The sequence below is a fragment of the Chiloscyllium plagiosum genome, chromosome 2, assembly GCF_004010195.1.
Source record: "Chiloscyllium plagiosum isolate BGI_BamShark_2017 chromosome 2, ASM401019v2, whole genome shotgun sequence".
Classification (NCBI taxonomy): domain Eukaryota; kingdom Metazoa; phylum Chordata; class Chondrichthyes; order Orectolobiformes; family Hemiscylliidae; genus Chiloscyllium; species Chiloscyllium plagiosum.
Genome location: NC_057711.1, coordinates 26,070,080 through 26,084,129, shown reverse-complemented (window position 1 = coordinate 26,084,129; position 14,050 = coordinate 26,070,080). Strand labels below are relative to the sequence as shown.

The 14,050-nt window shown below is 40.6% G+C and overlaps 1 protein-coding gene across 1 annotated transcript in view; it reads left to right on the top strand.

Annotated features, from left to right (window-relative positions):
• Positions 1-14,050, top strand: part of cfap97 (cilia and flagella associated protein 97) — a 57,560-nt gene that overhangs the window by 38,735 nt on the left and 4,775 nt on the right. The window contains exon 3 of the mRNA XM_043705853.1: positions 12,304-12,433. Within this exon, the coding sequence (XP_043561788.1) occupies positions 12,304-12,433 (130 nt within the window). The remainder of the gene's footprint in view (positions 1-12,303; positions 12,434-14,050) is intronic.

Sequence of the window (14,050 nt, the reverse complement as noted above, 5' to 3'; positions counted from 1 at the left end):
ATAGGCGGCCCCTTATTAAGCTGAAGAAGCTACAGCTTCCACAGGCAAGGAGTGGATTGGGCTTCCCAGACTTTAGGAAATATCAGTTAATTTCCCTATTAAGTTACATAGCTGATTGGGTCTTGTCTGATCCACAATCAATCTGGTTGGACATCGAGGCTTCTCAAGTAAAATACCCACTTATTAACCTTTTATTCTCAGACAAGAGGAAAATCATTACAGATCACTGTAAAAACCCTATAATACTGAATACAATCAAGGCTTGGAATATAATGCGGCAAAATGAGGGTAATTCACATAAAACATCCCCCTATGCACCGATAGTGGGAGCATGGGGATTCCAACCGGGGTTAACAGATGCCACTTTTAAACTCTGGAGATCCAGGGGTATCTCATGTCTCGGGGATTTATTTAAGGATGGGGTCCTGATGTCTTTCGGACAGCTGCGTCAGAAATTCGGATTACCCAATGGAGACCTCTTTCGATACTTCCACATTCGAGATTTTATACACAGGAAGACTACGTTATTAGATAGTCTTTATAAATCAGATATAGAATGTAGTGTTCTACGACCAGTGGGGGTATCTTCCGTCAGTAATATTTATCATTTACTACATGATGAAGTATTGGGAGATATGGATAATCTGCTTAAAACATGGGATCAGGATTTGGGACTAGAAATCTCCACAGAAACGTGGAATGATATCTGGGAAAATGCTAGAAGAATTACTATTTGTAACAGAACCCAGGCTATCCAGCTGAAGATACTTCATAGGGCCCATATAGCACCGGTTCGATTGGCAAAATTTAAGGCAGGAGCATCTCCAATGTGTCCCAAATGCAAAATAGAGGTGGGCACTCTTGTACATTGCCTATGGACCTGTCATAAGATCTGTAGATATTGGACTAAAGTAGCAAGTACCCTGACAGAAATTTTAGGAACGGAAATTAAAGTGGACCCTGTATCTCTCCTTTTGGGCTTTTCGAACTTTCTCTCCCTGGACATGTATGGGAAGAGATTATTTTCTATTCTCTCTTTCTGTGCAAGGAAAAATATTTTGGTGAACTGGGTGGCTGAGGTCCCCCCTGGACTTTCAAATTGGCACAGATTAATTATGATATTCCCCTTGACTTCCTTACAAATATGGTGCACCAAAAGACCGAATTATTTTATAAAATATGGCAGCCCTTCTTCAATTACATAAATACAGATATTTCGGCTATCCTAACAAGGGCTTTTATTTAATTGAGATTACAAACCTTGCTGGTCCGGGGCCCCTTAGGAGAGGAATCCCGCACGAATACGGGTTTTATTACATTTGATGTTAACACATTCCGAGCATGTAAGAGACTTAAATATACACTCTGGTTAGTTGTAGGTTAGATTAGTAGACAGTTGAGTTTTGTTTTTTTTTGTAAATTTGTAAAAATGTTAAATCTCTAAAAAAAAAATCTATATAAAAAAAATAGAGAAAACACATAATAGCACCAACATTTCAAAATATTATTAAACATCCCTTGGTGCTTCACAGATATAGAGGACCAATTGATCATGAGCCAAAGAAAGAGACAGAAGCAGTTTGTGATTTAGGGGGTTGTTGAAGGCAAAGATTGACTGAGTAAGATGAAGGAAGAGATGCTATTTTCACCCTCATTTCTCCATCTGCTGTTGCAGGGCATCTAAGACCCGTGCATGACACTGGCTGGAGAAATTATAACTGAATAGCTCAGCATGCTAATTGACATTGGCAGTCCCTTGGAGTAGCTGCAGTCACATGGCTCCGAGGGAGTACTGACAAAATCATAGGGAAAGAGTTTTCAGAAATTATAGCTCCAGAAATGGAGAGGGATGAAGGCCTGGAGCGATTTAATTACAAGGGTGGGAATTTGAAATTTCAGACACTGGGGGTCTCAACAGCTGATACAGTTCAGCACCACCACTCTCAATACATGGGGACAGCAGATAAAATTTCTTTCAAGTGTCGTCACATCACCCAGGGAATGTGATTTAAAAGAGTGACCATGAGGGATGGGGAAATGGAGAGAAATTTTACTTTGGTCCTTGTTCAACAAAGTCAGATAAGTGATCAATGAGCAGGATTTAAAGGAGAGAATGGTTGCACCGGAGTTGTGGATGAGTGAAGCTTTCTGGAGGCTAGCCCAGCAAACATTAAAATAGTCAAGCCAATAATTTAGGATCAAGAATGGATGCAGAGTTTGTGACAATTGACAGCAGTTAACTGGCTGTGTCATTTACTCAAAAATTCCTTATTTTTTATCGCCTCTTGTGGCTCAAGAGGACACACAAAATGGATTTTGCATTCATTTATTTCTTACTGTTGTTTCCAAAGAGACTCTAAAAATACCACTAGAACATTACTCAAATACCTTATTATTTATATCCTCGTACATTTCTATGGACTACCATGACTTTATGCTTAATGTGACCTGTTAGCTAATGCCAACGTCCCTTATTTAAGATCATGTGACTGTGAAAATGTCCTTCAGATGGAGGACCTATTTTCTGTTAGCTGAAGAGTGTTAAAGTGAAGGTGTAACTGGGTGTGGTGTTGTGGTTATGGCACAGTTTTGATAAGCTGAGAAACTCAGTTTAGCTAAGATGGTAATTTGTGCATAGGTACCAAAAACATGACACCAAAAGCTGCTGATCATCATAAAAACACACATGCACCAATAAAAACCGTCCTAGTTTGGCAATGATGGTTCCAAACTGTGTTTATCTCTTAATGACACTTTAGGTAGTACAAACAAAGAGAGCACCATTCCAAAGCAGCTTGCAAAGACTATCTATAATTACCATCATTGCTGTTGTCAACATCATGCAACAGGGGATAGACAATGCATGTGGTTTTGCCACTGCCTCCACATTCCAAGAACAAAATTTGGAAAGAATATGTGCCATGCTTTCCTATGGGAGTGATCTATAGTATTACTCTCATATATAGAAAAATACAAAATAGGACCATAAATAGACCAGTCACTACACCCCCTGCCCCTGCCCCACGCTGTTCAATAGGACCATGGCTGATCTGATTACTGCATGTTCTTACCTACTACCACCAACCTTTCATCCCCTTGCTTATTAAGAATATGGTCAAGTCTAGACATGCAACTTCATCTGTGATTTCTGAAATGGAGAGGTGGTCTTTGTCCAGTCAGCCTACTCAGTGGTGTTTTGAATTATGTTCCGTCCAAGAACTCTTTGTTGTTTCATGAATACCACTAAGTAACACTGAAAGTATGCAGTAACTGTTCTTACATGTCTTCAGAAATGGAATTGACCATGTCAGTTTAAAATGATTTGCAAATTGTGCTGTAAGTCTGTTCTATAACAAGAATCACTGACTTGACACAGCATAGGAGAAGGCTGTAACAGTTTCTAGGATTTTAATTTTTGAAGTGATCAATGTTGAAACACAAAATTCACTGTTCTCCAGTCACATTGTCAGTGTGTTCTAAGATTTCACATTCTGGAATGCACGTACTCACTGGAGAGCCTATTTCAGGCAACAGTGCTTCCTCTGGCTTGTGCTTAGCTAGTTATTTCCATTTGACGCCAAAAAAGCTGGCAGCAGACATGAGCGCTTGTGATCTGTACCTTCAGACCAGAGCAATTTTAACTTTTTGATATGCAGTGTACTTCAGAATTAAGAGTAATACTTTAGAGATGCTTATGTTTAAATGCGATTTAGTTGTAGTTTTAAACTTAATTTTTGCAATTTAAGGTTCCAGATAAAAGTTATTGGTTTGGAAATTTGAAGAGTGCAAAAAGCAAATGTTGGCATTAGGAAAGGTTTAATGATATGTAGGCTACAGCTTTTTCGTTTTCAATTCTCCACATGCCAGCTCTCCTAAGTCACAATTGTTTCCATTTAATTCTTGTACTGTTTTGCTCAGGAATCAGATTTCTGTCTTTGGTCAGCAATCTATTTTATAGAATCCTATTTTCTGAAATAACACATAAAGAAGCACAAGTTTCTGCCATTCCATGTGATGACTCCTCACTTACCTCAATGAATTCAGCTCTAGTAATGCTCAAGCAACTCCACACCAACTAGGATAAAGCAGCCCACTTGATTGACACCATGTCCACAAGTCTCTATTTCCTCCTTCACTGATGCTCAGTAGCATCTACAGGATGCACTGTCTGTAACATCTACAAGGTGCGCTGCAGACATTTATCAGATCTCCTCAGAGAGCACCTTCTAACTGACAACTATTGCCATCTAGAAGATCACAGACAGCAGATAAATGGGAGCTGCACCATCTCCAAGTCCCCCTGCTAGCCACTCATCATCCTGATTTGGAAATATATCACCATTTCTTCACTGTCATGAGGTCAAAAATCCTGGATTTTCCTCCCTAACGGTACTGTGGGTCTACCAACAGCACAAGATTGCAGCATTTCAAGGCAGCTTGCCACCACCACTTCCGGAGCACCTAGGGATTGGCAATAAATACTGGTTCAGCTAGCAACACCCAAGTCCCACAAGTGAATTTTAAAACGTCATTAACACAATATACATGAAATCTGTCAAAGCAGTGTAAAAGATTAAGGCTTTAAATTTGTTCCATCAAAGCCTAAATTCAAGTTTATGAATTTTTTTATGCTGTTCATAGATTAATATCCGTTTCGCTCGAAATTAACCCTCTCACAAAACTGGCCACATCCTCAGGTAGAAATAATGAATGTGCGGAATTTCTCCCAATTACACTTTTCAAGTAGCATCTTCCAATCAAGTTTGTTTTTGTTGAAGCATAGACATTAGTTGGAGCATTTTAAAACTTTGCATGTTGAGAAACTAATTAATATACACCAATGGAAGAGTAAAATTCCATTAAGCATTAAATGTTCAATATAATTTCATTTTCAGTAATTTAAAATTAAGTGGACAACATGGCAATCTTATTAAAAATATGTTTTAATTATTTAAACCCATTTTTAGCAAATAAGACTGCACCAAGTCACGACGTTTAAATACTTGAATATTTTTAATGCAAAATGAAGCAAACAATTACATCCTGTTGCACTGACTGATTCTGTTAGTATATGGAAATATTTGTACGGATGTTTGTGCAAATTAATCTGTGCAGAAATTGGAACCATAACTTTTGTTGGAATAAAGCACAATTTCAAGCCCAATTATGCCAGTTTGTTAATTGCACCCGAAGTAATGATTCTACAGCAAAGAAGTATTTTAAATGAGTTTGGAGAAAGTATTTAGTTGGATTGGGTTAAGTCAAATACAGTAATATAGTACTTCAAAATAATACAGCCTTGCCATGTAATGGCTACAGCTTCAATGTAGACTTTCTGCAATTCCTCCCACCTCTTCCTCAAAGATAACATGTTGTTAAAAGCAAAGTTCACATCAAGAAAGTATATCCCTTAATTGCTATTCATTCTGTCCCAAGTTGTTTGTTGAAACCAAAGAATTGGTTACCCTAATCCATGCTTATGCCATTGCACAGATAGTTGTCTATAATGTTATAGAGTCGTAGGAACGGAGACAGGTCCTTTGGCCCAAAATCCATCAGGTCCACAATGATTTTTGACTATGTACTGTGAGAAGGAGCAAAGCTTTTTGGTTCGTGTTTCAGTACGTTTTGAGCATCGGTTGGACTGGATGAGATGTCCTACTGTTGCAACGCACTGTGTGTGGAGCCTGAAACAGTTATACAAACTGGGAAGAGGAATTCTTCCCTTGAGCCACCCATAAGGTTGGGAGGTTGTTGTGGGTGCCTTGGGAGAGTCGGTGGGCTTTTCTGTGTTTTCTGCTGGACTGCTCCCCCCTTTCCCCTCCAACCCCCCACAACAACCTCCCAACCTTATGGGTGGCTCAAGGGTGGTACAGTGGTTCAATGATTAGCACTGCTGCCTCACTGCACCAGGGACCCAGGTTCAATCACCCCCTAGGGGGACTGGGTAGAGTTTGCATGTTCCCCACCCCCACCACCACTCTCATATCTGTGTGGGTTTCTTACAGGTGCTCCGGTTACCTCCCACAGTCCAAAGATGTGCAGGTTAGGGTGAATTAGCCAAGCTAAATTGTCCCAGAGTTTTTAGGGAGGTGCTTGATGTGGTGCATTAGGAATAACGTAGTTTAATAGGGTAGGAGAATGGGTCTGGATGAGTTACTCTTTGGAGGGGCGGTATGGACTTGTTGGGTCGAAGGGCCTGTTTCCACACCAGGGATTCTATGGTTCATGCTGACCAAAATATCCATCCACGCTAACCTCATTTCTCTGCATTTGGTCCATGTCCTTCTAATTCTTTCCTATCCATGTATTTGTTGAAATACCTTTTTAATGTTGTTAATGTACTCTCCTCAATGACTTCTGCTAGTAGCTCATTCCATATGCATACCACCCTCCGGTTCCTTTTTATTCTTTCCCCACTAACCTTAAACTGATGTCCTATCCATGCCTCTCATGATCTTATACACCTCCTATAAGGTCCCCTCTCAGTCTCCTATGCGCTCAAGAAAAAAAGTCCTAGCTTGTCCAACCTCTCCTGAGACCATGGAGTCCAGGCAACATTGTTATAGTCAGAGAACAGGAAGAGAAATCTCAAAGAAAATTGTGTTCTCTTCTATATTTTTATGTTTAATTTCTTTTTTTATTATGTAAGTGGAATACTTTGCTGGATTCAGTAGCAAAGGCTAATCATGTATTTATATTTCCAGAAGCAATTCTGTATAATTGTACTGTCTACTTCAAGGTAGCTCTGGACAAAAGAAAACATTGGGAAACTGGTTCTACTGTTTTTACTGTTATCTTTTCACTGCAATGGACACTTTGGAAGCAGTAAAGCTCTCAGGCTAATGACCTTCCAATTAGCACAATGAACATCTGAAATGGAAACAGAAATTGCTGGAAAAGCTCAGCAGGTCAAGCAGCATCTGTGAAGAGAAATCAAAGTTGCGGGTCCCAGTGACCCTTCCTCAGAACTGATGCTATTGAGGAAAATGTCGGTTTATGTGCAAAAGATAGGGTGGGGAGGGGGTAAGGAGTAAATATTAGGTAGGGATAGAGCCCAAAGAGATAGACCAGTTAGGCAGACAAAAGAGTTGATAACGATCAGTTGGGTGGGTAAATAACTGTTAATGGAGACTGTTAGTGGGTAACAATAGGCATTGTGTAATGGCAGACAGTGTGATAACAAGGTCTAGTTTGTGTGGCAGAGAGCAAAGACATGGCATTCAGGCCCTGAAATTATTGAACTCGATATGGAGTCTGAGGCCTGCAGGGTCCCCAAGCAGAAGATGAGATATTGTTCTTCCAGATTGCGCTGAGCTTCATGGGAGCACTGCAGCAAGCCTGAGATGTTGGCCAGAGGACAGGGTAATGTATTAAAGTGGCAGGCACTGGAAGCTTGGTCTTTTGTGCAAGCAGAATGTAGATGTTTTGTGAAGTGGTCAACCAGTCTACACTTTGTTACCCCAGTGTAGAGGAGACCACATTGTGAGCAGTAATGAAACGGAGTATTTGAAATGCCTGTCTTTGTCATATGACTAAAATCTGAGCCTATTGAATTATAGAGTCATTAGAGATGTAGAGCACGATACAGACCCTTTAGTCCAACTTGTCCCTGCCAACCAGATATCCTAAATTAATCTAGCTCCATCTGCCAGCACTTGGCCCACATTCCTCTAAAGCCCTCCTATTCATGTATTCATCCAGATGTCTTTTAAATGTTATAATTGCACCAGCCTCCACCACATCCTCTGGCAGCTCATTCCATTTATACACCACCCTTTGCGTGAAAAGGTTGCTCCTTAGGTCCCTTTTAAATCTTTGCTCTCTCACCCTAAACTTATGCCTTCTAGTTCTGGATTCCCCCACCCCAGGGAAACTACCTTGTCTATGTACCCTATCTATGCCCCTCAGGTTAGAAACAGGAGAGGAGAGATCACACTGCTTGGAGTGTTTTATAGGCCTCCGCAGAGTTTCAGGGAGGTGGAAGAGAGGATTAGCAAAATTATTCTGGGTAGGAGTGAAAGGAACAGGATGGTCATTATGTGGGTCTTGAACTTCCCCAACATATACTAGAAGTGCTATAACTCGAGTACGTCGGGTGGATCAGTTTTTGTCCAATGTGTACAGGAGGATTTCCTGACACAGTATGTCGAAGGGCCAATGAGGGGAGGCCACACTGGATCTGGTGCTTGGTAATGAACCAGGCCACGTATTTGATTTAGTTGTAGGTGAGCACTTTGGAGAGAGTGACCATAATTCAGTTCCGTTTAGTTTAGCGATGGAAAGGGATTGGTACATGCCACAGGTCAAGAGTTATCGATGAGGCAAGGGCATTTATAATGCGATTAGGCAAGAATTAGGATGCATAGAATGGGGTAGCAAAATGCCGGGGATGCAGACAATGAAAATGTGGAGCTGGTTTAAGGAACAGATATTGCGTGTCCTTGATAGTTATGTCCCTGTCAGGCAGGGAGGAAGTGATAAGGTAGGGGAACCTTGGTTTACAACAGAAATTGCATCTCTTGTTACGAAGAAGAAGGAGGCTTATGTGTTGATGAGGCAAAATGGTTCAGATGAGGCGATGGAGAGTTACGGATCAGCTAGGAAGAATTTAAAGAGAGAGTTAAGAACAAAGAGAGGACATGAGCAGTCTTTAGCAAATAGAATAAAAGAGAATCCCAAAGCTTTCTATAGTTATGTGAGGAATAAAAGGATGATTAGGGTAGGAATAGGGCCAGTCAAAGACAGAAGTGGGAAGTTGGGTGTGGACCCTGTGGAGATCATATAGGTGCTAAACGGTTTTCACTCAGGAAAATGAGAATATTGTTGAGGAGAAGAATGAGGTATGAGATGTTAGACTAGAAAGGATCGAGGTTAGTTACAAACAAGTGTTATCAATTCTCGAAGGAGTGAAAGTAGACAAGCCCCCTGGGCCGGATGAGATTTATCCGAGGATTCTCTGGGAAGTTAGGGAGAAGATAGCAGAGCCTTTGGCTTTAATATTTGAGTCGTCATTGTCTACAGGTTTGGTACCAGAGGACTGGAGGATTGCAAATGTGCCCTTGTTCAAGAAGAGCAGTAGAGATGACCCAGGTAATGATAGACCAGTGAGCCTTACTTCTGTTATAGGAAAGGTTTTGGAAAGCATTATAAGAGATGAGATTTATAATCATCTACCAAGCAACAATTTGATTTCAGATAGTCAACATGGTTTCGTCAAGGGCAGGTTGTGTCTCGCAAACCTCATTGAGTTTTTTGAGAAGGCGACCAAGCATGTAGATGAGAGTAGGGCAGTTGACATGGTATACATGGATTTGAGTAAAGCCTTTGATAAGGTTCCACATGGTACGCTGATGGAGAAAATGCAGAGGCATGGAATTGAGGGTGATTTAGCAATTTGGATTAGAAACTGACTTTCTGAAAGAAGGCAGCGAGTGGTGGTTGATGGAAAATATTCAGCCTGGAGTCGGGTTACTAGTGGTGTGCCACAAGGATCTGTTTTGGGACCACTGCTGTTTGTCATTTTTATAAATGACTTAGACGCAGGCATAGGTGGATGGATTAGTAAATTTGCATATGACACGAAAGTTGGTGGAGTAGTGGACAGTGTGGAAGAATGTTACAGGTTGCAGGGGGATTTGGATAAACTGCAGAATTGGGCTTAGAGGTGGCAAATGGAGTTCAATGCAGCTAAATGTGAGGTGATGCACTTTGGGAAGAATAACAGGAAGGCAGAGTACTGGGTCGATGGAAAGATTCTTGGTAGTGTGGATGTGCAGAGTGATCTTGGAGTCCATGTACATCGATCCCTGAATGTTGCCACCCAGGTGGATAGTGCTGTCAAGAAGGCAATACAGTGTGTTTGGTTTCATTTGTAGAGGGATTGAGTTCCGGAGCCGCAGTATCTATACAAAACACTGGTGCGGCCACAGTTGGAATATTCTGTACAGTTCTGGTCCCCATATTTCGGGAAGGATGTGGAAGCATTGGAAAAGATGCAGAGGATATTTACCAGGATGTTGCCTGGTCTGGATGGCAGGTCTTGTGAGGAAAGGCTGAGAGACTTGAACCTGTTCTCATTGGCAAGAAGAAGGCTAAGAGGAGATTTGATAGAGACATACAAGATGATCAGAGGATTAGATAGGGTAGACAGTGAAACTCTTTTTCCTAGGTTGATGACGTCAGCATGTACGAGGGGGCGTAACTACAAATTGAGGGATGATAGATTTAAGACAGATGTCAGAGGCAGGTTCTTTACGCAGAGAGTGTTAAGGGTGTGGAATACCCTGCCTGCTAATGTAGTCAACTCAGCCACATTAGGGAGGTTTAAACAATCCTTAGATAAGCACATGAATGATTTTGGGAATGATTTTGGGATAGTGTAGAGGGACGAGCTGAGAATAGTTCACAGGTCGGCGCAACATTGAGGGCCGAAGGGCCTGTTCTGCACTGTATTGTTCTATGTTGTATGAGTTTATAAACCTCTAAGTTCACTCCTCAGCCTCTGATACTCTAGGGAAAACAACCCCAACCTATTCAACCTCCCCCTATAGTTCAAACCCTCCAACCCTGGCAACATCCTTGTAATTGCTTAAGTGTACGATTCTACAACCTCTTCCATCAGGCAGAAGACGCAGAAGTTTGAACGTGTGTACCAATGGGTTCAGGAATAGCTTCTTTCCTGCCGTTATTAGACTGATAAATGGACTGTCTTACTTCAAATAATGATCTTGCTAATGTTTTGTGGCATTCCTTGCCCATATTTTCTCTAAGCTGCATAGTTGAGCTCCACACACGTACTTAAACATCCCATGCAGCAGTTGTTGCCATGCATCGGCCTAGGGTTAGTGCAGTGACAGGAAACATAGCTCTCTATAAAAACGAGTATAGTAAGTTTGTTGCAATGGACCACAGCATTGTTGTCTCAAAGAGAAAGAGAGGCAACTGGTGGTGAGTTTAACCCAAGTGTCTCTGTGCCTTAGGCGAAGAATGAGGTTAAGAAGACAGGACCTTCTTGGTCACTGCACCCATGGGAATGAAACCAATGCTGCTGGCATCACTCTCATTGCAAATCAACAGTCCAGCTATCTGACCCAGTGCCAAATAAAACACTCTCTGCATGTGTGATCTCTGGAAGATTGGTACAATTTCAAAACTACTCTACTTCCGTATTCCAAATCCCTTCCAGTAAAGACTGACACAACATTGTCTTCCTAACTGATTGCTGTAGTTGCGTATTAATTTTGTTTGTAGAAAGGATCCCAGATCCCTCTGAAAGCATAATTATACACTTAATAGTAAGGTCCTGGAGAATGTTGCAGGTGTATAGGATGTTGGTGAGTTCACTTTTGGAATATTGTGTGCAGTTCTGGTTTCCCTCCTACCGGAAGGGCATTGTGAAACTTGAAATGATTCAGAAAAGATTTACAGGGGTGTTGCCAGTTTGGAGAATTTGAGCCAAAAGGAGAGGCTGAATAGGCTGGGGTTGTTTTCCCTGGTGCGTAGGAGGCTGAGGGGTGATCTTGTAGCTGTTTAAAAAATCATGAGCATAGATAAGGTAAAGAGACAAGGTCTTTTCCCTGGGGTGGGGGGAGTCCAGAACTGGAGGGTATATGTTTAGAATGAGAGGAGAAAATTTTAAAAGGGACCTAAGGGGCAACATTTTCATGCAATGGGTGATGTGTGTATGGAATGAGCTGCCAGAGGAAGTGTTGTGGAGGCTGGGGCAATTACAATGTTTAAAGGCATCTTGATGGGTACATAAATAGGAAGGATTTAGAGGGATGTGGGACAAGTCCTGGCAAATGGGACTGCATTAGGTTAGGATATCTGGTTGGCATGGATGAGTTGGACCGAAGGGTCTGTTTCCATGCTGTACATCTTCTATGACTCTATGACTTAATAGTTTCTCAGCACTTATTTTCTTCACCTTCTGTCACATTTCCCCACATGATACTCTATCAATAGCCCTTTGTTCCTTTGGTATTCATTCTAATGTAAATTATGCAGTGTTTGATGATAGATTAAACAAGTTAACTTTTTGGTTTTTTGTTCTTCATTAAAATTTAAATGCAGTGCAACTGATGTCAGTTCTATCAAAAATAATGATCCTTTCAACTCTGAAAGACTAATATAGATGGAGTAGAAAATCAAAGCAGTTAGCAAAGTAGTTATTATTAGCATTCTATCAACTACTATCAACATTCTAACAATTTTAATTATTATCATAATGGTGTAATATGGTACATGTTGTTTGAAATAAAGTTTATGTATTAAAATTAGTTTCCTCTCTGAAAACTGCAGGCTTTTCTGAAGAGATTGGAGGCAGTGAAACCAACTAAAGAGCTGAGGCGTTCTAATCAGTTGATGGATTACCAACGTCAAATGTCATTTGTGGAGTCCTCCTATTCTTCGCAAAGCAGGCCACCAACAAGTGGGAGCTTATCAAGTTTATATATTTACACCCACACTGTATACACAAAATATTAGAACAATCCATCATAGTGCATTCCATTGATGTTCACTAATTGTTAATGAATGAATTGTTTTCATTCTCCATTCTTAATATTACTATACTACTATATAGCAGTAACAGAATTGACATAATCTTTTGAGCACCACGTTATTCAGACTAAAGCACACTCAGGTGTAATCCTTATTTATTTAAACGTTATGTTTTGCCATATATGTTGCTTAGGACAGGTGCATGTTTTCAGCATACATGAATATGAGCAGGTAGTATTGCAACGTCGTGGGGAATATGAACCCATTAAAAATAATTTACAGGCTTGATGCAGAGGAGTTGTCTCCCTTTGCTGGAAGAATCTAGCATCAGCAGGTATAATCTCAGAATAAGGGGTCGCGTATTTAAGATGAGAAATAGCTTACATCAAAAGGTAGTGAATCTGTGGAATTCTTTACGACAGGGCTGTCAAGGTTGGGACGTTAAGTTCAAGATTGCAATAGGGAAGCAAGGATTACATGGAAAAGGCAGGAAAGAGGAGTCGAGGCTTATCAGAACAGTCCAGATCTCATTGAATGGCGGAACAAACTTGATAGGCTTATTAGTTTACGTTTGCCCCGATATCTTACGTTTTTCAAGCTACAACATAATAGGCAATGAATAAATAGGCTTTTTAATTAATATTATTTGTCTATTTTTGTGCTAGAGGAAGAATGTAATGCAAAAGTGGTTAAAGAATGAAAAATATGTTTGGAGGAAGATAAATTTTAGTGAATTCAGTTTTTAAAAATTGTATCAGAGAAAATAATAAGACTTCAGATAAAAATGTCCGACACCTGATAATTCCCTTTTTTGTTTGAAGAATGAAAAGAAATGCAAAAGGTAATTAACTATAGGTGTATGTTACAATTTTTCTTCACTATATATCGGAGCATTGTACCTTTTAAACTGAGACGTTACAAAGATCCATTATTTTAGAAGGGATGTAGGAGAAGCCAAATAACTACGGATCTGTCAACTTGTCACTAATTGTAGGGAAGTTAGTCAAATTTATCTCCACTGAAATTCTAAAGCGAGGCTGAAGAATAACTTTTGGTCCTTATACATGACTTGTTCTGGAAGGAGAGCACACTAAGAGGTATCCAGACAACTATGACCATCTTAAAGAGAGGAGACAAGACTTGATGTGGTAGTTACAGTGTAGAATCCCTGCTGTTTGCCATAGGGGAGGTCATTGCAGTAATCTATAGCAAGAATTCGACAGAATACTTGAGGAAAACAAGGCCTCCTAGAACCTTCAGAAAACTGGTGCTGAGGTGCTTCAGTTATGTAGAGACACAGTGATTGTTTTCTATGGAGAGTCCAAGGTTAAGTGGCATTTTACTAAGGGTGTTCAAACTTATGAAAGGTTATAGAACATAGAACAATACAGCACAGAACAGGCCCTTCGGCCCACGATGTTATGCCGAACATTTGTCCTAGCTTAAGCACCTGTCCATGTACCTATCCAATTGCCGCTTAAAGGTCACCAATGATTCTGACTCTGCCACTCCCACAGGCAGTGCATTCCATGCCCCCACCACTCTC